The sequence below is a fragment of the Vigna umbellata genome, chromosome 5 (genome assembly GCF_029865625.1).
Source record: "Vigna umbellata cultivar VRB3 chromosome 5, Vumbellata_1.0, whole genome shotgun sequence".
Taxonomy (NCBI): domain Eukaryota; kingdom Viridiplantae; phylum Streptophyta; class Magnoliopsida; order Fabales; family Fabaceae; genus Vigna; species Vigna umbellata.
The window spans coordinates 69,457,867-69,480,147 of NC_142169.1; the positions used below are offsets into that span (position 1 = coordinate 69,457,867).

Sequence of the window (22,281 nt, forward strand, 5' to 3'; positions counted from 1 at the left end):
TATATATTTTTATTTAGACTTATGATATTGAAGTTATTTTGTAATTTTTTAAAATTTACATCTCAAACGATTTATTTAAATTTATCAATTTATTTGGGTTACTATTTTTTTAAATAATTTGATTTAAATTATACTAAAAATATTTTTTTAAACTGAATTTACATTTAAAATAATTGTATTTAACATTTAAAATAAATAAAATATAAAACTATATACATATTCATGAGTATTCGTAAATATAAAAGTAAATCCCAATTATTTTTCAAGGATAGTAAATAAACTATTCAGACCCGTTGGCATTCTTTATTTTAAAATATTTCATATTTATATATTATTCTATTATTTTAGTGGGTAATTATTAAAAACATGTATATTTAAAACCATTGAATACATAAACATTTTCCTTTAATGCTTTAAATGAAATAACAGAAACATACCTTGAAAGATTTATAGAAAAGGACCCTAGATACGAATTTAACATCATTAAAGTTTGATCTATTATACATATACATATATATGATTTTTGAAAGGGGAAGGATAAGTTATAAATTATTATTTGAGTATGCGAAGGATAAAATACCTATAAAAGTGTAATTTTTTTGTATTTAAAAAAATAAATAAATAAATAAAGATAATATTAAACGAACTTAAAAACTTTAAGTGGATAATTTGTTTTTTGTTTTTAATGTACAAAAATCAGCCACGTGACATCGATGGACTTACCGCCCATAGTTAAGTCTCAAAGGCAAAATCCTCTTTCAAGATCTCTCCAACTCTGAAAAATAGATCAATTATTATGTAAATGGATTGATCCATCAAAACCCCAAAGGGCTTAAAAGTAAATTTACAGAAGAGTAGGGGCAAATGCGGTCCAGAAGAGGATTTTTTGTTTTGGCACGTGTCTCTGGTGGACACCCCGTTTTAGTCGCACGCTTGGTTCCTTTCTTCGTCTCGTCTCCCTCACATCGCACACGCTTTCGCTTTCTCCCTCACACTCTTTCTCAGGTAACACAAATCCATCTACACCTTCTTCTTTTGTTTGCAAGAATGCGCACTCTCATTCGAATTCTTTATTCTATTTTCCGTTACTTTATTTCGACGATTTGTAGTTACTCCGACAAAAACGATGACTAATAACCGATAAATTCATTTTCGTTCGTTAGTTTATGCGACTTTTGATTTGATTTTCTTGCTTCTTCCTTCCCTCACATATTCATAATTTTTATTTCAAAGTTCATAGTAAGTGGAATTTTGAATAGAAATGGTTTTTTCCCTATAATTTTAATTTATATTTGGTTCGCTACCAGGGATTGTGATCGAAAATAAACAGTTTGTTGTGCTGTGTTATTTACTGCTTACACCTTCCGATTTAGTTCTGTGGATTTTGATTGCTGCCGTTGAAGAGTTGTGTTGTGCTTTGTTTTTGACAATGGAGTGTCTCATACTCTTAGGTCTTTTGTCAACTGTGTTGATTTTTGTGATGTTTCAGTTACTTCGAACACAGTAATCTTCGTTTACCATTTTGTATAATCCTGTGGTGAAATTGATTCTTTATAAATGAATTTTTCCATTAAGCGGGTCTAATAAATTGTAGATTTGAAAATTTTGTTGTGTATGTTCAAATTGTAGATTTGAAAATTTTGTCCATTACAGATTAAGCATACTCTGGATATGTTCTATTTAGCTTGTGTAGTAAACTGTAGATTTGAAAATTTTGTTGTGCAATGCAGGCTTTGCAAGTCTCAGTTTCCGTAAGTTATCATGAACACTATAATACATATTTTTGTTTGTATTTAGTTTGTCTTGTAGTTTGTGAAGTCATTGTAGGCAAATAACTTAGTTGCTTTGTTTTCATTGGATGTTTAAAGTAAACCAATGGGTATTATTACTGTTACTAGTAGTTTGTTAGGATGATGGATTTGGAATTACAGTTTAGAATTGTAATCTTAACTCCAATTCTGACAATTGGAACTGGTTTAGAATTATAGATTTCATGCATAGTTTGACACGGAATTAGGACTATAAGTACAATTTCAATTCAACTGTGTGATTGTAAGATCTAAAGTTTGCTAATAACTATGATAATGGGGGCAGGGTTGGCAGGGTGTTGGTAGTAAGGATTATAGTAGTGGTTATAGTGGTGGTTGGTGGCCATGTAGGAAGGTACCTGCAGTGGTGGTGGCAATAGAAAGGGGGAGAGCAGCTGCACAATGTTGGGGTGAGGAATTAACAACTTCAGGGTGTTATTTAGGTATTGTAAATGACTTGAGCTAGTTACTTTTTAATTCCCTTGACTGATCTTGGAATTTATGATTTGAATTTCAGAAGGACATGTAAATATAAAAATTAGAATTAGTTAATAGACACAATTCCAGTTTCAAGTGTGAATTCCATGCTCAACTCCAAAACGCCAAATTGACGCTTGTAGATATTTGCTGCCACATAATGATTAATCTAAATGGATGAATCATATCATTGGTAGTTGATTGAAGATATAAGACTATTTGTTTCAGGTTTCATATTTCTTTGATTAACCTGGATAAGGATTGTAATTCTTCCTTTTTTAACAAATTTTATCACTCATTTAAATTTATGATCTAGGAATACACATAATGATGCGATTTGGGTTTCAAGTTGTAATTTTTGTATAACTGAGAATTCTTATATGTCAAAAAGAAACTACCCTTTAATTTTCAAATTATGGACATGAGGTAATGGCTTTAAAGAAGAAAATGTCAAGGAAAACAGTTCTCATTGGTACATTTTATAGATGATCTTTTAGGCTTGAATTTGACCTTGAAACTTACCTATTACATTATTCCATTATTTTTTGCTGACATTTGGTCATACAATTATCACCATGAAACTTCATTTTCACTTAAGAAGTCAATAATCTTATTCTTTGGCTGAATTTGATTTGTATATGTATATTGAAACGTTTAAGAGTGTTCTCTTGATACTGTCCATGCAGATCCACATCTACTTCTGATGCTATTATCGATAGAAATTTCTAGCTTATTTGTTTTTCAGTTCAGTGCTCCCTCCTTTCCTTTACTAGTTGCTAGCTGGTGTTGTCAAATAGTGACAATTGCAACACCTTTGTCTTCTGCACGTTTTTTTCTTGTTCAACTCTTAAGTTAAGCTGTGGATATTTATAAGGGTTGGCTCACAGATATCATTGTTATGGTAATGAAAAAAGGGTTACATATGGACATGGAAAAAGATGGAAAAATGATTTATTTTAAGCTGAGACCAAAGAATGTTGTGCTTATTCCATGATAACAATACGATATTTATATACAAGAGAGCACCAATCCTGTACATTTAGAGATAAGAAACAATCTATCTAAATTTAAAAATGATTGATTTTTCCTTTGGTTAAACTATTCATTTGGTTTTTTAATTGTCTGTTTTTTAAGTCTTAGTTCTCACGGGAGAAACGTATTAGTAACTTGGGAGCAAACTCTGGTGGTATAAAACCGCTACCAAAACCCTTTGACAATGATATACCTCCACAAACTGACGATGTTTATAGGTACTGAGATCCTCTTTTGTTCACAATAAACAGGAGAATCCTGTTTTTAATAAAATAAAAACCAATTAAAACAACAAAAAGATAATGGAAAACATAAACCCCTGATCTAGTGGGATAATGGGTTGGTTAGTTTTTATTTCAACTGTGTATGAGTAAAAACACAGTAAATGGTTAAATCTATTTAACAGAACTTCTCATATTTATTGTAAACAAGAGGATCCAAATCCATTTTGGAGAATGTATTACGTAACCCTTGAATGGCTAGTCAGGTGTTCAGTCAGTCAAGTGGATGATAATATATATTAATAGGTAGAGGGGAGTTATTCATTGTGTTAATAGGAAGTGTTAGAAGTGGACTTTAAGCCTAACTCAACCCCACAAAACCGGCTTTTAAGGTGAGGTTTGCATCCACTTATAAACTATGAATTGGCCTTATCTCTAGTCGATGTGGAACTTCTAACACACCCCCATCACGCCGAGGTATATACATCTCGAGCGTGGGATTAGACATTTTTAATGGGTGGTCCGATAGCGGCCCATAGCGGGTGGAACAATATACCCAGCAAAAAACAAATATCGTTAGGATAGGCTCTAACCATGACTCTGATACCATGTTAGAAGTGGACTTTAAGCCTAACTCAACTCCACAAAACCGGCTTTTAAGGTGAGGTTTGCACCCACTTATAAACTATGAATTGGCCTTATCTCTAGTCGATGTGGGACTTCCAACAGGAAGTGTGGACGGGTGCTAAGGTACACTCCTAAATTAACCTAATGAAGTGCATCCAATTGTTCAACAATTGTAACTGTGCAGAGATGATAAAATTTCTTCTGTGCCTTGAGTGTTCTTCATTTTTCTCTCTTACCAGTTGGTTCTATCATAAGGATCTTTTACTTAGTTAATTCTTATTTCGTAGTCAGTTGGGACATCTGTTAGGACTTAAGCACAAGGAGAGTTTCAACCAAGAAGTATAGCCTATTAGGTGGGTGATCCTCAAGGCTTAAGTACTACATCATGTAGTTTATTCTACTCAATGTGAGACTTGTATTATTGTCATCCCCTTTAAGGGCCGATGTCCCTGATAGCTTTCACCCTATTGACAATGACCCAATGGTTACTAGTTTCTCTTTGTTGGCTTCAATCACGTATCTGAGTTTGGTTTGTGCCCTAATCTAGCTTAGACAGTTCTTTCCATAGCTCAACTCTGAATGAACGTACCAACTTTTAGAATTTAAGCATAGAAGAAACTTAACCCAAAAGACTAATCCATTAGATGAGAACCTCAAGATTTAAGTACCACATGAAGTAGTTTGTTCTAGTTGCTGTGAGAATTCTACCAACCTTCCATAAGAAGAAGATTTAGCAGTGATTGTACAACATTTAGCTTAGAGTCTTTCTCATTATTATAAATAAAGTTGGAGGATCATCTTAGTGTATATTTCAGCTTATCCATAGTTTAAGTGGCCATTTACACAATAAAACATATCCAGTTTAAGATTCCCTGATACTGTTATTTTGAGACTTAGGTGAACATAAACCCTATACTTGGTGTTGAGCTTATAGGGGCTTCAACATCTTCGGTAGGTCACTTCTTTGTATTGATGTTTTATAACCAACTTTAACTTATTTTTCCCTTCAAATATCAATTGACCTGAGGTGAGTGTATAGTGCTGTAGTTTCAACTTCAAATATGCAAATAGTTTCAACTTCTTGGGTAGAAAATGTGGCTGTACTGCTTTAGTTCGAAAAAAGTCTTGTAAGGTTTAACTAGTAACAACGTGTTTGGATATGCAATTGAAGATAAAATTTCACGTTCCAGTGCACCAAAACAGAAGCAACATTGCTGTTGCTTTAACCAAAAAGCTGGTTATGTTTAGTGTAAATTCGTTCCAAACATGCACTAACAATTGTCTATGGGGGACTATAACGGTTGCTAGTGTATGGTTCTGTGATGGTGTAGTGCCTCTTGTGTAGTGCTATATTCTTAGCTTTACCACTATAAAAACTGTATGTTGTGTCTTTCTGAACAGGATTTATTGTTCTTTGTAATGTTTTTTGTAGGAGTTTGTGATCTGAGCATAAAGATGGAGCTGAGTAGCATCAAAGATGCATTTGATCGTGTAGCCAAAAAGCAAAAATTATCCTCTTCCAAGTCTCAGGAAGTTGTTGACCAGGTGGGGCGTGAAATTGAGCAGGCATTGGCAGCAATTCAGTCATCCCGTGACCTCTCTTCTCCTGCTGACCAGAAATCCGTTCTCACAGAACTTAAGTTCAAGATTAATGCTATTGGACCACTTCAACAGTTGGAAGGTTCAAATAAGGAAGTGAACGGAAGTATTATCAAGTATCAAAGGCCCCTTGAAAAATTGTTAAATCCTGACATATCTAAGGCATACAGAAATGTGGACTTTGATACTCGTATTATCAATCAGATCATTGCAAACCACTTTTACCGTCAAGGTTTATTTGATCTTGGAGATAGCCTCGTAAATGAGGCTGGAGAGCCTGATGCAACTGCACTTAGATCTCAATTTTTAGAAATGCATCAGATTATTGGAGCTATGAGGGAGAAAAACCTTCAGCCTGCTCTGACATGGGTCTCTGCTAATCGAGAGAAACTTGATCATATTGGTTCTAATCTTGAGCTTAAGATTCACAGACTGCAGTTTGTAGAGGTCCTGCAAAATGGGACACGAGCTGATGCCTTAAAATACGCCCGAACTTATCTTGCTCCTTTTGCTTCCCTCAACAAGGACGAGTTCCCAAAGCTCATGGGTTGCCTCTTGTATGCAGGAAGGCTAGAGAGCTCCCCTTATTCTGAGTTGATGTCCCCAATTCATTGGGAGATGACAACTGAAGAGCTCGCACGGCAGTTTTGTACTCTCTTGGGGCAGTCCTATGAGAACCCACTGAGTGTAGCAGTTGCTGCAGGAGTTGAGGGGTTGCCCACCTTGTTAAAGCTGGCAAATGTAATGGCAGCTAAGAAGCAAGAGTGGCAGGAAATGAAACAGTTGCCGGTGCCTGTAGAATTGGGTAAGGAATTTCAGTTTCACTCCATTTTTGTTTGCCCTGTGAGTAGGGACCAAGGAAGTGAAGAGAATCCTCCAATGCTGTTGCCATGCTTACATGTCCTTTGCAAGCAATCAATTATGAAGTTATCAAAAAACAGCACCCGAACATTCAAGTGTCCATATTGTCCAGCCGAAGCGACAGTTACACACTGCAGACAACTGTATTTCTGATGATGTTTGTGTTCCGTACATTTCATTTGTGCAATACATCATTTACAGCTTTCTGGTTGTATATAAATATTCCAAAATATCTGTTACTTTTGATAAGACCAACGAGTGAATAAAAGTTGAAAGAACCTGTCTATATAGCCGGGAGCTCCGTCCATTCTACCGTCTCGCTCTTCTGTCTCAACTACTATTCAGATGCTTCATTGATTTTACTGCTACAAAATTTCCGACTTGGGTACTGCGATAGCATATAGCTATGTATATGTACTATATGATTGCGCTACATATTTTGTTTATTTGTCTCCAGGTAATTGGATTTCAAAGCAGCCACTGCTTGGACTATACTCATCATGGAATCATTCAAAGCGCTAGTTAATGACAATGGATTTTGTGACGTGAGCGATTAGATACAGCCGCAGTAGTTTTAATCATGTATCTCTGTTGATCATTTAGCATTCAGCAGTAAATTAATTTAGATCTATATGTCCTAAACATTTTGCGGGTTAACATGTTTCTTTTTAGTGCATTACGAGAAAGTATTTTATTGAAGAATTTTCAATTTAAAAGAATATATCTAAACTTGGCATCTTTGCACTTAATTTTTAAGTAGTCCTTCAAGGAAAATTATAGAAGAACACTCCTTCACTCCAAATATCATATTGCCACTCATAAGTTTTGTTTATAACGTTCCTCGTGTGACATCATTTATGGCATATACAATTTTCTCTATTATCTCTTTCTCTTATCCAGTATCAAATGACTAAAACAGATTGTGGTGTTCGCAAATCATTTTGGTCTTAATTTGGTTTTTCTTTTCTGGACTAAAACGAAAACGATCACGGAATACATGCATGACACCAGATTCCTTGTTCATTGTTTACAAAACCTCTTATCTGGCCTAGACAATGGATTGTTATAAGATACATGAAATATGAACAACTAAACTGGAAATAAATATGATGGCAAAATTTTCACCACGAGGAATCCTAACCCTAGCAATGATGTAACACAGAGCAGGCCATCAACAAATTCAGACCATCTACCATTTAACCCTTCAAATTTTACTGCATAAAGAATGGCGTACATTTCTTCTATAACGGCATGCAACCCCATGCCCAATTTGTTTATTTTGTAAGAGAAAATGAAAATTACAAGGAACCAAATTGAAGAATGAAGTCCAACTAAATGGAGTAACTGTCTACGGAAAACCAATAATCCTATTGAGTCCCGAAAAGAAGGAGGAAGAAGAACTAGGAGACTTGGGAGGTGCGTTCCCCTGTAGCAGATATTCCTCCAACATCGCTTTAGTGGACCTGGCGGACAAAGGATGAAAATGCGAACCCCACTCCTTAAGAAAAGCTTTCACCAAAACCAATTTCTCGTCTTCATCCATGCTGCTCCATTTATCTTGGGCCTGCTCTTCGTTGAGGCACATATACTCGCACAGCTCTCCGAAGAGGAGCTTTCTGCTCTTCCTCATCGCCTCATCCGCTTTCAACGAATGCGCGTTCATTCTCGCAACCCTAAGCGCATACTCTGACGCTAGCCTCGCGTCACTGATGCCGCCGTCACCAGCGGCGGTGCACGAGATTCGTGTGGTGATTTTGTAGGTGGAGAGAGTGACGGGCGAAGCGGAGTAGAAAAAAGGGGACGTGAGCTGAATTTTCAGAGCCATCGGGATAGATGGATTGGATTGTTTAGGAGGGGAGAGATTTAAGGTACGGTTCCTTCTTGTGGATTTAAGGATTGTTAATTTGTTACAAGCCCATAATTTCTTTCAAAAAGACAAAATTCTCCACACATCAAAAGTATAATTTCTTTTATGCTACTTTTGAAAAGGTTAAAATTATAGTAAATCAGAAATATTCTGGATGACATAATATTTTATAGATGGAAAAGGTTTAAATTATTAATAAATAAAAAGTATTTTGGATTTTTCTTGGCTAAAAAACTATTTTAGATTATACAATTTAAAAATATATTTTGTATTGCATGCTCTAAATTATATTTAATTTGTAATGTATTTTCAGATTTAAAAACACACACACATATATTCAAATAATTTAAAATACCTTTTTGATTTTGTATAATTTCAAAATATATTCTAAACTGTTGAATTTAGAAAAGATGTATACCTAGAAAGGAACGTTATCAATCTAAAAGTCTATAATACGCATTCAGAATCCACATTCCGATAATAGAGAAATTCAAAGTGTATTTTTAAATTAGGTTTTCAAATTTCCTAATCCAAGTATCTAAAACATAGAAAATAATTATATATGAAATAATAACTTATAATATCACTTAATTATATAACTTTCTTAAATAATTATCTCATTAGTAGAGTTGGACATGATTAACCTAAATATACTAAACTATAGATTATCTATATTATATTATACTATAAAAACTGAATTATTTTCATTAAAAACTGAATTATACTATTTTGTAGTTCAATTTATAAAAACTGAACTTTTTTATTAGTAGTTCAGTTAACTGTTTTAAAACAGTAAGAAAATACAACTTCATTAAAACAAACTGCAGTTACACCCAAACATAATGAAGACATACTATTTATTTTTTTATCAAATAACTTATTGAAAAGTGATTTTAAATAAAAAAATATCCTAAATTAAATTTCTAAAAGAACAATTTTAAGTATTAGTTTTAAAATAAAATATTCTAAGAATTTAGATAAACTTTTCAAACTTGTTCGAAATAGTTTTAAGACAAAAAAGAACACATTTAATACTATTTACAAATTGGTATGAATTATTTTTTTCTCATAAAACATGCAACTTAGTTATTTATATTAATTTATATTTGTATCATATTCGTTTATTATTATTTTTACTAAAAATTATTATACTATTAAAATTTATAAATGGATAGATTTTGACTAAGGTTTTTCTTATCAATTTTTTTTATGTAATCTATGCAATTAAATTTTATTTAAGTTAAGAATTTAAATAAACTTTTCAAACTTATTCTAAAATAGTTTTAAGATAAATAAAAAAGAAAAAACACATTTAATACTATTTACAAATGGTTATGAATTATTTTTTTCTCATAACTTAGTTATTTGTATTAATTTATATTTGTATATCCTACTTTTTCATAATTATATATCATACTAGTTTATTATTATTTTTATTTTTACTAAAACTTATTATACCATTGAAATTTACAAATGAATAGATTTTGACCAAGGTTTTTCTTATCAATTTTTTTAATGTAATCAATGCAATTAAATTTTATTCAAGTTAAGAATTTAAATAAACTTTTAAAACTTATTCTGAAATAGTTTTAAGATAAAAAAAAAGAAAAACATGCAGTTTGTGTATGTTTGCGATACCAAGACGAATTGCAGTTTACTTTGGTTACTATTGTACGGTTTACCATTTGAAACAGTTAATTACTAATAGAAAAGTCCAGTTTTTTTAAATTGAATCGCAAAACAGTATAGTTAAATTTTTAATAAAAATAATTTAGTTTTTATAGTATAGATATAATTTAGTATAGTAAGGCTAATTATGTAATTGCCTGTAATCGAAGACTGTTTTCATCTTGATGTGTATCATTTAGACTTTATGCTTTAGCTTTAATTTTAAACTGTTTTACAATTCATAAGCATGTATATTTATTTTGAAGTGTACAATAAATAGTTAACTAAACTGTGAATTAAAAAACAATTTACTGAATTATATTTTAGTTAACTGAACTAAAAAATAGTTCAACTCAGTTTTTTTAAACTATTTTCTAGTTCAATCCAGTTATTTGAACTATTTTGTAGTTAACTATACTTGGTTTGTAGTACAGTACAAACAATGCAGTTTGTCCACCCTTACTCATTAGTCGATCTATTTTATTAATTATTGGTGTACTAATAATGAGTTAGCAAAGTTTAGATAACCATGCTTATGATCAGTTGACATAAATTTCGAAAAGATAAAAAGATAAGAGCATTTGGAGTCATACATTTAAGATTTACTTTTTATAAATAAAGTTTTAATGAAATGTGCTAGTGTAACATGAAAAATTTAAAATTTAAAATCATAAGTCTTTCTTTCTTGGCGCAATTTAAAATGTCTTAGTCTGCATTGTTAATTTTAGTTAATCCGGATTTATTTAGTTAAAAAGTTAAAAATATCAGTAAGATAATAAAATAGTTTAAATACAACCATTAAATTTTTTTTAGGCATGCAATTTGATTAAGTAATATGTTTACTATTTTATATAAATAAATAATTGCTTACAGTTTATTTTTATTTTTAATAAATTATGAAAATCATTTTTTATTTTGATATTTTTTTACGTTTAATTCACTAATTTGATTTTAATATTTTTCTCTTAAAAATGTTGTATTTTTATGAATGGTTACTGAAGTTACCGAGTAAAACATGCTTATAACGCTGGTAACAACATCAGAGAAAAGAAACGAAATCAAACTAATATTATTTAGCAGGTTGTTCTAGTCAGCGGGAAGAGCATGAGCACAGTTACAGCTGGTGTAAAGAGCAGCATCTCAACCTTGAAGCCATCTTTTGCTTCTTCTTTACGCTCTCGTCGCGTCTCATTTCCACTCCTTTCTCCTCGTTCCGCTCTCCGCTTCTCCGGTAAGATACCTCCTCACTCACATCGATTTTCCCTCTCTTCCAATGGCCACTCAAATTCCGTTTTCCGTAGTTTGCGCGTGTGTCAGAGAAGCACGTTTAGGTTATATTTGGTGTGAGAACAGAAGATCTACCGAAGCAGGATCAGAGAATTAGGAAACAAATAATTGAATGATTGCAACCTATCGATTTGATTCAACTGTAACAGTATACTGATAATCGTTGAATTGATGTTGATTTAAATTTCCTTAAATCGTTCTTGCTCTCGACGTGATTTCATGTGCATAACTCATTGTTTAGTGAATTACTTGTTCGGAACACTTATGATTACGGTATTATTATTATTTTTAATTTTGATGTTAACGTTCCGACTGTGGCTTGGATTCTGATACTACATATTTTGCTTTTACTTCTCGTTCTGTTCTGTTGCGTGAATGTTTGCAAGGCTTGTCAGAGAATATGGATTGCGGTGATGGTGGTCCATGCGTGTTTCCTTTGCACCGTTGCAAAACCATTCATCTGGTTCGTATTGGAATTGAACTCACGTTTTCAGTCAACATACCGTATCCCTTGTGAATTTGAAGCTGACATGTTGTATATTTCATTATCAAGTACATTTGAGATTGCATTATGCAAATTAAGATACTACCAACTTATAAAACGCATATGTCCAGGTCAGGCACGGACAGGGGATCCACAATGTGGAGGGAGATAAGAACTACGACGCATACATGAAGTCTGAATATTTTGATGCGCATATTACGCCGTTGGGCTGGCAAGAGGTAAAGCACCGCAACTTATTGTGTGAAACATACTCAGAAGGGAGAAGCTTACATGCCTTGAGTCATGATGTAGTTTAGAGAGGGAAAATATTATTTACTGTCATGAATGTGTAATATTTTTTTCTTCTGATAGGTTGACAATTTGCGAAAGCATGTTCGTGATTCTGGTATTATGAAGAAGATTGATCTAGTCATAGTATCTCCTTTATTGAGGTAGCAACATGCGTTTGCTTCTTTAGTGTGCCACTCAAATGCTTTATATAGATTGAGAAACTGTATGTCTCTTTATTAATAAAAGAATACTTAATTTCTAAACTCTTGTGCCAAAAAAAAAAAGCTTCAGAAGATCAGGTAATTATTCATTTTTCATTTTCACAAATTTTCCATGTCATGTGGGCTTGGTATGCTTTTTCTTTCTTTTAATTTTTAATTGGCTTAGACCTCCTCTGTGTTTTCCGGGAAATTTTTTGGTATGGGAACACTGCACTATTTTGCAATGTAAATGTGTCTTGTGTTTGTATTTGTTACGTTCACTGTGCAACATGATCAAATTTTATTGATTGATAACTGTGGACTATGGTTGTGTCTGACTACTGTGAAGCAACATCAGATCGGCAGTCTTTAAATTTGCACATTGGTGTGAGTCAATTGTGTAAATAAAAACATGTGTACAGCAAGTCCATGGACCTGGTATATTATCTTTCCAGGTAGAAATTATTGCGGCAAAATGTAATTGCTGTCTCTTTAAATGGGAATATTTTTTGTCTTGGGAAGGGAACAGTTCAATTCAGGAGAGTTTAGTAAACTAATTGCTGTCTCTTTAATTGCTGTGGTGATCGTTTAGTAAACTAATGTTAGCAGGATTTGGATTATCCATCTGTGAATTCAGTTGTTACTCACTAATATGCCATTTAAAATTATCTCCCTATCCATAGTTTAAGGGGGATATGAGTTCCTTTAAAATATCAAATAGATATTAGGTTTGATTAAGTTATAAGTAACATATGAAATAGAGTATTTTTAATTAAGTTTCAATTAAAAAATTTGTTCTATTTTTTATTTCTGTCAAGTACAATACGATTGATTTTGCTGTCAACGCAATGGTGTGACCATTACTTTCACTTTCCTTCTCTAACTCATGAATCAACTTCTCTTTTGCCTCTCTAATTTCCTCTAACTTGTCGGTCAACTTGTACCTTTTCTCTCTAAGAGCAAGTTGAGTTGACCAATAAGCTTGAGGAGATTGGAGATAGATAGAGTTGATTATTGAATTAGAGATTGGAAGATAAAGATAGTGGTTATGTCATTCTGTTAACAACAAAATCAAATGGTTAGGTATTTAAGTAAAAATAAAAAATATTTTGGATATTAGAAAACTTTCATTACAAACTTAATTGGAAATATGCAAATTTATGAGGTACTTAAAACTTAATTAAGCCTAGAATTATTGTGCTAACTTGTTCCTGTTATGGAATGTTTTCGTGAATGAAGATGCATTAGTTGAATAAGGCTGTATTGGGTTATATATTTTGAATTCTAGGCTTGTGTACTTCATATTGGAATGTTGTTCTTATGAATTGTCTGAAATGCCAATATATGTAAGGTTTTAGGACACTACAAACTGCTGTTGGAGTGTTTGGAGGTGAGGACTACACAGATAGAACAGATGTGCTACCTCTTATGGTGGAAAACGCAGGAAACAGCAATCGTGCTGCAATTTCGAGTCTGAACTGCCCTCCTATTGTTGCTTTTGAACTTTGTCGGGAACGTATGGTATGTGAGTTTACAATCTAACCTTTTCTATAAATTGAAACAGAGACGTTCTTGTAGGAGACAGTTACATATCATATTGATACATGTACTACAGCGAAATTTCTTTCTCCTTCACGGCTTTGTCAAGTCTTGTTAGGTATTCAAGATGAAATCCCTAACGAGCTCTCTAACTCTCACTTACTTACACCAACACGGAGCAAAATAGAATGAGAAAGAATGGAATTGCATTCACACCAACAAATCAAGAATACAATGTTCACAGGAGCTTAACCTCCTTCACCTGGTCCTTAGACCGGTCAACTACAAACAAGTCACTAACTAACTTTCAGAAACAAATACAGGGTCCTTATATAGACCCTGTTCCCGCCCTCTTAACTGTTATTCTGTTAGATAACAGTTAGGTCTTATTCCTCACCCTTCTCCTCTCATAAACCCTCCAAGGCCTAACATTACTCCCCCCTTGAAAATCAACCTTGTCCCCAAGGTTGAATTCTGGGAACTGTTCTTGCATCATCACCCGATCTTCCCAAGTGGCGCTTTCCTCCCCACTGTTTTGCCATTCAATGAGTAATTGCTCTCTTTGGTCCCCTCCTTGCTGCTGGACCCTTCTATCTAACACTCTGCTAGGCAAACAGGTTGGGCCACTTTCCTGCAGATCTTTTGGCAGCTCCTTCTCTACCTGCTTCGTTCCAATAGCTAACTTCAACTGGGACGCATGGAAAACTGGATGAATCCTTGCGTTCTCAGGTAACTGCAACTTGAATGCTACTTCCCCTATCTGCTGAATCACCTTAAACGGTCCATAATACCTAGCTGCTAATTTCGGGTGCAACCTCACAGGCATCGTAACTTGTCGGTGCGGTCTGATTTTGAGAAATACCCAGTCATCCACCTTAATCGTAACTGGCTTCCTCCCTCGGTTAGCTTGTTTGACCATCGCATCCTGAGCCCTTGCCAAATGGAAACGAAGTTGCTGCAGTGCCTCATCACGCGTCTGCAATTCCTGGGCTACAGCTTCTACCATCGTTTCTCCCGGTACAAACCTGGTCAAAGTAGGGGGTGATCTTCCATAGACAACTTCAAAAGGGGTACTCTTCGCTGCTCCCTGATAGCTGGTATTATACCAGTATTCGGCCCAAGGGAGAATCATGTTCCAGCTTTTAGGCTGTTCAGAGCAAAAACATCTGAGATACCCTTCTAAAATTCTGTTGAGCACTTCCGTTTGTCCATCAGTCTCTGGATGGTAGGAGGTGCTCATCTGAAGCTGAGTACCCTGTAACTTGAATAATTCCCTCCAAAACAAACTGAGAAAGAGTGGGTCTCGGTCACTGACTATAGTTTTGGGTATCCCGTGCAACTTCACAATCTCCTTTACAAACGCTTCAGCCACTGTCTTTGCGGTATAAGGATGTTTGAGAGGAATGAAATGTGCGTACTTGCTCAGACGATCCACAACTACAAGTATCGCGTCGTACCCCTTGGATTTCGGCAACCTTACTATGAAATCCATGCTGATATCTTCCCACACAGCCTGGGGTATTGGTAGGGGTTGCAACAATCCTTGGGGAGAGGCTGCTAAATATTTGTGTTGCTGACATACCAGGCACTGAGTTACAAATTCTGTTACAGCCTTCTTCATTCCGATCCAGTACAAGGACTGTGCGATCCGGCGGTAGGTGCGGTATACTCCCGAATGACCTCCCGTCGGTGTAGTATGATGCTCAACCAGCAGCTTCGGAATCCAACTTGACTTGGCTGAGAGAACCAGTCTCCCCTTGTAATGCAACCTCCCATTCTCCATCGTGAATGCTGGATGTTTGTCAGGATCTTGGTTTAGGGCGGTTATAATTTTTCTAAGCTCTTCGTCCTCATCAACTTCCTTTACCACTTCCTGGAAGTCTTTCCAGTATGGTCTTACTACCATATTCAGCTCCTTCTCCCTTCCTGGAATACCCTCCTCGGTTTCCTCCTCCGATTCATCTCTTTCCTTTCTCGATAAAGCGTCAGCCACCTTATTAGTTTGCCCCGTCTTGTAAACGATTTCGAAATCGTAGCCCAGTAGCTTGGCTATCCAGTGTTGTTGAGCTGGGGTGGTTATTCTCTGTTCCAGCAAAAACCGCAAGCTTTTCTGATCAGTGTGCACTACGAATTTCTGACCCATCAGATAGGGCCGCCAGTGCTGAACCGCCAACGCCACCGCCATGAGCTCCTTCTCGTAGATCGACTTCCCCAACGTCCCCTCCGACAACGCCTTACTAAAGTAAGCTATGGGTCTTTTTCTCTGTGTCAATACAGCCCCGATACCCACCCCCGAGGCGTCACACTCCACTTGAAACTGTCGTGTGAAATCTGGTAGCGCAAGCACTGGGGCCGTCGTCACCGCCTCCTTTAATCGACCCATTGCTCCTCTAGCAGCTTCAGTCCAGACAAAGCTCCCCCTTTTTAGCATCTCCGTTAATGGTCGCGCTATCTTGCCGTAATCTCGGACGAATCTCCGGTAATACCCGGTGAGTCCCAAAAATCCCCTCAGCGCTTTTATCGTTCTCGGTTCTTCCCAGGCTAGAACCGCCTCCACTTTCTCCTTGTCCATTTCGACACCTCCCCCTGTTATTACATGGCCCAAATATCTTATCGATGTTCTTCCAAACTCACTCTTCTTTCGGTTGACAACCCATTGCTGTTCCTGTAGTCGCCCCATCACGAGATTCACCTGCTGCATATGCTCAGTCCAAGTCGGACTGTACACGAGTATATCGTCAAAAAAGACGAGAACGAACTTCCGCAGGTAGGGTCGGAACAGCTCGTTCATGGCACTTTGGAAGGTGGCCGGAGCATTTGTGAGGCCGAAGGGCATCACCAGGAATTCGTAGTGGCCCAAGTGCGTTCTGAACGCTGTTTTCGGAACATCCTCTTCTTCCATCCTTATTTGATGGTACCCGGATTTGAGGTCCATTTTCGAAAAATACGTCGCTCCCCCTAGTTCATCCAGAAGCTCTTCAATCACCGGGATGGGAAACTTGTTTGGAACAGTCACCCTGTTGAGAGCCCGGTAGTCGATGCAAAATCTCCAACTTCCGTCCTTCTTCTTAACGAGGATCACCGGACTGGAGAATGGACTTATACTGGGTTGGATAACCCCTGCATGTAACATCTCCGCCACCTGTCGCTCGATCTCCGATTTCATGACATGTGGGTAACGATAAGGGTGCACATTTACAGGATCGGCCCCTTCTTTTAAAACAATCTGATGTTTCGCCATTTTATTAGGTGGCAGTCCTGGAAATTCCTGGAATACCCCCGCATACTGTTCCAAAAGTTTCTTCATATCCTCCTTTTGTTCTCTCGTCAACTCACTTTCTTCCTCAGTCTCCCAACTTGCCTCTTTGCCCTCCAGACTCCAAACCAACGCACACGACTCTACCTCGCTAAGTTTCAGCAGTTGTTCGGGTTCTATCACCCTCCTCTCCAACCTCGGGTCTCCGGTTATGGTGCGTTTCTGCTCCCCTTGCCAGAACGACATGGTGGATTTTCCCCAGTCTACCGTGATCTCACCCAACTTAGCCAACCACTCCACTCCGAGAATCATGTCTACGCCCCCCAGTTCGAACAAATAAAATCTCTCCATGATCTCGACGTCCCCCATGCAAACCACCACTCTCGGACAACACCCCCGCGTCTTCTTTCGTTGACCATCCCCCAAACTGACGTGATATGGGGATGTGTCTTCCTGCTCGAGTTTCAGCTCCCTTACCAATTCTTGACTAACGAAGTTGTGGCTCGCGCCACTGTCCACTAGTATCAGCACCTTTCTCTCTCCCACTCTCCCCTGCAGCTTCAAGGTTTTTGGTTGAGTCAGCCCTCCGGCTGAGAAAGCCGACAACTCCATGCATGGCGGTTCTGTCTCCGCCCCTGTCTCTCCTTCATCTCCTTCTTCGTCCTCGGCCAACAGCACCACCCTCAAGTTCTTCTCAGGACATTGGTGCCCGGGACTAAAGGGCCCCCCACAGCGAAAACATCTACCCTCCTCCCGGCGCTTCAAGTACTCAGGATACGGCAAATTTCTTGAGCTCCGATTCCGACTGTCCCCGCCGCCGTAACCTCCGCTCCTCACGGGTTCACTCCCTGGCGCCGTGTCGCGCTTCACCGATCCCACACTCTCTATCGGTGTCGCTCGAACCATGCTACCCCTTGGTTGCTCCGTCCTCGTCACCACCGCTCCTCCTCCTGACGATCGTCCCCACGCGGGGGTAGTCTTCGCTGCCGTCCATCCCATCAACCCTAGGCCGCGAAGAGCTTCCTCTACGTCCCGCGCAATCTTCATCGCCGTCATCAAATCGCGGGGATCATGTGGTCTCATCTGACACCGCAGCTCCTCACGTAACCCCGCAATGAAATAACCTAACAATTGGTTATCGGAAAATTCCTTTGTCTGCCCCGCCAATGCTTCGAATTCTTTCACGTACTCCTCCACGGTAGTGGTCTGCCTAATCGCCGCTATTCTTTCGTAAATTCCCCCACGGTGGCGACTCTCGAATCGGATCAGCAATGCTTCCTTCAACCCCTCCCAGGTTCGATCCGTTGCCTTGTCTTTCCAGAACTTGAACCAGTAAGCCGCGCTTCCCTCCATGCTGATATGAGCCAATTCGACTTTCTCCGCTTCCGCTACCTTCTGAATCTCAAAGAACTTCTCCGCTCTGTTAATCCAATACAGAGGATCAGGTCCTTCGAATATGGGTAACTCCACCCGTCGTCTCCAATTAAAGCCGTTGTCTGATCGCTCTCCCTCTCTTCCCCCTCCTTCGTTCTCGCGCCGGTTCCCTCCATTATGGTTCACTGAATCCTGACTTTCATCCGAGCCTGATTCCCCTTGGCTGTTACGTTTCCCCATCAACCGTAACAATTCTTGAATGTCTTTGCGCATCGCGATCGATTCTTGGCGATTCGCTGCCGTCTCTGCCTTCAAACCGTCGACCGCCAACTCCAGGTGCTCCATCTTCCCCTCAACCTTGACCATTCTTCCCTCCATCACTCGCGCTTTCCTCCGATCTGATCCGGCAGGTCGGACCACTTTGTTAGGTATTCAAGATGAAATCCCTAACGAGCTCTCTAACTCTCACTTACTTACACCAACACGGAGCAAAATAGAATGAGAAAGAATGGAATTGCATTCACACCAACAAATCAAGAATACAATGTTCACAGGAGCTTAACCTCCTTCACCTGGTCCTTAGACCGGTCAACTACAAACAAGTCACTAACTAACTTTCAGAAACAAATACAGGGTCCTTATATAGACCCTGTTCCCGCCCTCTTAACTGTTATTCTGTTAGATAACAGTTAGGTCTTATTCCTCACCCTTCTCCTCTCATAAACCCTCCAAGGCCTAACAAGTCTCAATAATGGATATCTTGTAACTAAAAGGGGTGCGGTAGGAATTCAAAATGTTATCACTTCGTAGTCAATAGACTTATTCCAACATTTAATGTTAGGCACTGAGATTGAAGGATGGAGGAATAGAAATATTTAAAGTGAGCTTTTTGTGCATTGAAAATAAGTTCGGACTGCCATTAGATGTTGAACTTTGGACACACTGAACAGACATAGCCAACAACATTGAGGCTGGTTTCATGCATGCATCTATCAAAAACTATATCTGTTGCTGTTATTGAGATCTTATATTGAACTATAGATGTGAAATAAAAGACTTCAATGAAATAAAAATGTGAAATATCCTGTTCAATGAACTTTGATATTTTTCCATATTATTTTACAAGGTCATTGGATAATTGATGTATAAAAATATGAAATCACAAATTAAATTTAAATCTGGGATTCATGTAAAATCACTAAAAAGGTTTAAGGTTGCTTCTTCATTTACTTCCCCCACCACAATATTGTCAGAAGTTGTATTTTATGTTTATAGACAATATTAGTACATTTTTTAGATTTTTATATAAGCTTCTTAAGCTTGTTATTGAGGTCATCATGTGAACCTTTACAGATTTCTCCATGTGTTTTCTCATGCAGGGGGTTCATCCCTGCGACAAAAGAAGAAGCATCAGCGAGTATCAATCTCTATTTCCTGCAATTGATTTTTCACTGGCAAGTACCTAGAATTTTTTCACGTTATGCACCCTTGTGTTGTGGTTTATGATTTCATAGAAGACCGCTATCATTTTTCTTTCGCTGTACAAAATTATGGCACATTATAATTTGTTCTCAGTCACTTTTTATTTTCTTTTCAGATCGACAGTAATGAGGATACTTGGTGGAAGACCGATGTTAGAGAGACAAAAGAAGAAATTGCATCTAGAGGGCTGAAGTTCATGAACTGGTACGATTCAGTTACTGGTTGTTTTATACTTTTTGTTCCCCCAGGGCTTTACGTAGCCTGACCAACTCCTTCAACCCCACCAACTGCTAGATTAGACATGACTACTAGAACACTAGATCCAACCTACAGAACATAATGCTATTCACATTTAACATTGCCAAAAGATATATCACAGTCAGGTGAATCTGATTAAAAAAACTTTATCTCCCTTATCGTGCATAGTAACCACGACCTAGAAGCGGGACAAAACACCCTATTTATGTGAACACTTAGTAGTTGGAGCTGTGACATTGGAGGAACATATCCAAGTCTTAGAGGTATCTGAGGACGACCTTTTCGGGTCTATGAAACCTTGTGTGTTAACAACTTGTATAGAGTCATGCGTAGTAGATGTGAATCATGTGATTACTCCATAATTTTTTTCCAAAAGTAAGCCGACCTTCTCTTATTCTGAACTATATCAGTTGGTAAAATATTACTCAGCTATACTGAATTTGGGAATTGCACTAGAATTGTAGAATTGAACTTACGTTTTACAAAGTTAATACTTAGTATATTCCTACTTTTTAGACACTAGTATAGTATATTTCTTCTCTATGATAGAAAGATAAGATCAAACTGTCTTCCCTGAAATTAATGTTGCCTTCACTTCTAGTACTTTTAGTAGTCGCTAGAAACTGCATAGTAATGTGTGAATCTTTTCTCTCAAGGGGCTGTCACGGGAATCATTAGTGTCTATCACACTTTTGTGAAAAATGAATAGATAACTTGCAGACTATTTTATGTTGTTGGAACAGATGTATTTTTGGCTATATTAATTCATATATCTAGTGATTATTGGTATTTAAATATTTATGCAATTTTTGTTATGAAAAGAACAATAAATATTTTTCCTTCTTCCTGTAACTTTGTTTTGCTCTATATGTTTTTGTCACTTGAATTTACTATCAAATACCTTTAGAAACATGCCATCGAATACGAAGTTGTATATCTTTTAATTATTGAAAGTTATCTTTATGTAATTTTTCCTTAAGAAAAAACAATGTATTCTTTTTTTTTCCTAATAACTTCGATGATTTTAATCGAACTGGAAATTGCCATCCAGTATGATCTGTTCATATCCGTAACTCCCACTTTACTTTTCACTCCATCACAGGTTGGGGACAAGAAAAGAGAAGGAGATAGCAATTGTGACGCACAGAGCATTTTTGTTTCATACTCTAGGTGCTTTTGGAAATTACAGCCATCACTTGGAGAAGAAGGAATTATCAAAGCCGTAAGTTCACCGATGCCTTGCATGTAGTTATTTGTTATCCACATCCTCTAGAGCCAACTGAGTTTATTGTTGTGATTCTTTTTAAATGAAAACATATTGGTTATTCATGGATTTCACAACAATTTAGTTCCCACCGGTTTTGTTTGCATTAGTTCAAAAAGCACCTTTCCCGTTGTTTTCAGTCTTGTATGCTGTTTCATGTGGCGCCTTAAATTTTTAAACATCGAGTGACGTTCATGTAACTGGCGCGTCTATATGTGTGCAGCGGTATGAAATAATTGTCTGCTTTTAACAATTATTTGCAGCTTTTCCAACTGTGAGCTTCGCTCTGTGGTCATTGTTGATCGGTATGAATACATTCTAAACAATTTTAAGTCCCCTTTCATCAGTCAGGATTTTTTATTTTTCTCTTTCCTTGTAGTGTGACAGGATAGATGCCCTAACCACAGCAATTCAGACAAGAGACCTTCAGGATGCTTAAAAGGTTCTGTAGAAATTTTCGTTTTACTCGGAATATGCGGCATATGTATTTTATATTTCACAAATTATGCTTAAAATTGCTTATGGAATACTTGTCCAACCAACTCATTATTAAATGAATCTGAGTTATGACAATTTACTGTGACATGACATGTATCATGTTCGCTTATGATTATAAAGACTTATGGTAAGTTAACGAATAATAACTTAATTAACGATAGAGGAGCCAAAATGACCCGTTTTGACCT

At 36.9% G+C, this 22,281-nt stretch overlaps 2 protein-coding genes and 1 pseudogene across 7 annotated transcripts; 2 read left to right on the forward strand and 1 right to left on the reverse strand.

Annotated features, from left to right (window-relative positions):
- Positions 1-872: 872 nt before the first annotated feature.
- Positions 873-6,932, forward strand: LOC124831109 (protein RMD5 homolog pseudogene; annotated as a pseudogene). Of its 4 annotated transcripts, none has more exons than XR_015786794.1 (2): positions 873-1,005; positions 5,598-6,932. The product of XR_015786794.1 is annotated as a protein RMD5 homolog pseudogene, transcript variant X2 (transcript). The 4 variants fall into 4 exon arrangements; XR_015786796.1 differs by lacking the exon at positions 873-1,005 and adding an exon at positions 1,022-1,239; XR_015786795.1 differs by lacking the exon at positions 873-1,005 and adding an exon at positions 1,246-1,751.
- Positions 6,933-7,815: 883 nt separating this feature from the next.
- On the reverse strand, positions 7,816-8,516 carry LOC124831114 (uncharacterized). Its single transcript, XM_047305012.2, has one exon. It carries the CDS (start codon positions 8,448-8,450, stop codon positions 7,974-7,976), a length of 477 nt encoding a protein of 158 aa, XP_047160968.1. The 5' UTR covers positions 8,451-8,516; the 3' UTR covers positions 7,816-7,973.
- Positions 8,517-11,213: 2,697 nt separating this feature from the next.
- Positions 11,214-22,178, forward strand: LOC124831113 (Phosphoglycerate mutase family protein). Of its 2 annotated transcripts, none has more exons than XR_015786487.1 (10): positions 11,214-11,391; positions 11,834-11,910; positions 12,063-12,170; positions 12,304-12,383; positions 13,781-13,943; positions 19,971-20,045; positions 20,189-20,277; positions 21,434-21,553; positions 21,819-21,900; positions 21,975-22,178. XR_015786487.1 is itself a non-coding variant. In XM_047305009.2 (10 exons), the coding sequence occupies exons 1-10, from the start codon at positions 11,265-11,267 to the stop codon at positions 21,985-21,987; spliced, it is 894 nt and encodes a 297-aa protein (XP_047160965.1). In that variant the 5' UTR covers positions 11,216-11,264; the 3' UTR covers positions 21,988-22,178. The 2 variants fall into 2 exon arrangements, 1 of the variants encoding a protein (XP_047160965.1); XM_047305009.2 differs by having other exon boundaries at positions 11,216-11,391; positions 21,859-21,900.
- The last annotated feature ends 103 nt before the right edge of the window (positions 22,179-22,281 follow it).